Source organism: Cucurbita pepo, unplaced genomic scaffold (assembly GCF_002806865.2).
Source record: "Cucurbita pepo subsp. pepo cultivar mu-cu-16 unplaced genomic scaffold, ASM280686v2 Cp4.1_scaffold002615, whole genome shotgun sequence".
NCBI classification, from domain to species: domain Eukaryota; kingdom Viridiplantae; phylum Streptophyta; class Magnoliopsida; order Cucurbitales; family Cucurbitaceae; genus Cucurbita; species Cucurbita pepo.
This window is the reverse complement of record NW_019648659.1, coordinates 188-2,296: the sequence shown is the minus strand read 5'-3', so window position 1 is coordinate 2,296 and position 2,109 is coordinate 188. Positions and strand designations below refer to the sequence as shown.

The following is a 2,109-nucleotide window of genomic DNA, read 5'->3' as shown; positions in this document are numbered from 1 at the left end:
TCATAACCCTTTCCCTCAATTCGGGATTGTTTCTGTCTTTCAGGTTGAACAAAAGGGACCTTCCTTTTTCCTTGTACTTTTTATTAACACCACCAAATAATTTAAATAGTTCTTCTTCAATTTTAAGTGCCAAAGCCTCCGGCGTCTGAACTGGTTTTTCTCCCTGGTTTTTATTTGCTACGCCAACGTCCATCTTCTGAAGTTCATCAGTTCGCATTTCCTTTTTATCGGTTACCCCTAAATCAGCCTCCAGTACCCAAGAGAGACCATTTTCTTGCAAAAGATCATCTTTAATAAAAAAGTTATCCCCAAAAGAAATGTCTTCATACGACAAAACATTATTCTGTTGAAACACCCGTCCATCATATCTCAACGGCTCTAACTCACTAACATTTACACATAGAGAACTCTTATCTAACATCTTTCCTACATTGTCTTCAAGACCAACAGAATCTAAGTTTTCAGAGAACAGTTTCTTGGAGTCATCAGATACATGACCAATAGCTGGACCAGAAAATACAGAATTTTCCTGCTCCGGAACTGCAGACTTTTCAGCCTCAGTTAAAGAACTTTTTTCGTCATTAGGTAACTTATCTTGCTGCTGTGTAACCAAGGCTAATGCGGCAGTCAAGGACTCCCTCATCTTTGATCTCACAGATCCTGTTGGCTCATTTTGAATTTTGGAAGTTGGAGCCAACGGAGCACTCTGGCCTTTGGAAGCAGTGGGACGTTGATGTCGAACTTTAGTTGGATGTGATTCCATTTGCTGTACCTTTCTCTTAATACCAGCAGGGGAATGCATTGATACAGGAGCTGGGGCATTGTTTGGTATTTGTAAAGGAGGCCTTCTGGCTATTCCAGAAGTTTGTTGCAACCATGGACGATGTTCCATAGATGCAACTCGCTTATTGTGCAATGGAGACTGCTGTGAGAGAGGATTAAAAGGCTCAATCGATGCCTTGCGCTTCATAGGAAGTGACAGCACCCCTTCTGCAGTTCTCAGCATGCTTCCAGTACCTCCAAATGGATTGCCAGGTAATTGAAATTGTTGCTGTCCAAAATTTCCAGCTTTAACATCAATATGTCCGGTTTGCATGCATGATACCATTCCACTCTGAGATAGAGATCCACCAGCTATTGATCCCATTAGTTCCATTTGCCTATTAGGTACTAAATATTGATGCAATGAAGACTCATTGGAAGAAACTACAACCCCTCGTTGAGCTTCTGAAAGTGAAGATTCCATTTTGTTTGCTATAGGGTCCAACTGACTACTTTGCATTCCTGGTATTGAATTCTTCAGAAAAAAGATAGTTGACCAGGCTACAGCAGCAGCAGCATCACACACAACAAATTTGAACTAGTTACGCAAACATCAAATATTGTCGATGTGCTGTGCTTTATCACCTTAAGGGAAAAAAAACTCTAGCATCTGCATTTAGAACAAAAATACATCTATCAGAATCAAAATAATATCAAGAACTGCAGAATTGTATCAGGAATAACGGTACTCCAATAACTTCTTTCAGAAACGGGATTGTGGTTTATTGAATCTATAATTCTGCACACTGATAATTTCCAAACCAACAGTTTATCAAACTCCATTTTCCAAAACAAAGTCGGGGCATGCGACTCTGACAATATAGCCTCAAGGCATGACATTAAGGCCATGAGATTGATGATACTGCCTCAGGCACCACTCACGACAACCTCAGAGGCTACTGTTATAAAATAATAAGCATGAGTTTAATACGGAAGGAGAACGATCAAATCAGCTTGATAGATCCTATAAGAACAAAAGAAATCATATAGATCTTACTACTTTCAAAAGAAGACTACTACTCCATCCATTAAGACCCCAAATAGACTAAAATTATATGTTGGATCGATAAAACATCACAAAACGTTTATGTCACAACAGGGTTTCAGTTTCAGTACATATATAATCCAGGTATGTAATATTTTCTTTTTCTTTTAAAACTATGTAACAAGACCGAACGAGTTCCCACACAACCGAACGAATACGTGCACGGATATCTAGGGAAGTAATGAACCTTACAGAATAAAAATTTATAGATCAATTCTACCTCGCATAAACCCCAAGTATAG

General features: G+C 39.0%; 1 protein-coding gene across 1 annotated transcript; it reads right to left on the bottom strand.

Annotated features, from left to right (window-relative positions):
* Positions 1–4: 4 nt before the first annotated feature.
* Positions 5–1,734, bottom strand: LOC111786733 (the record flags this gene model as incomplete). Its single annotated transcript, XM_023666960.1, has 2 exons — positions 1,512–1,734; positions 5–1,432 (listed from the first exon to the last, which is right to left on the bottom strand). A coding segment is annotated over exon 2 (1,278 nt), but the record flags the coding sequence as incomplete, so codon positions are not given.
* Between the last annotated feature and the right edge of the window lie 375 nt (positions 1,735–2,109).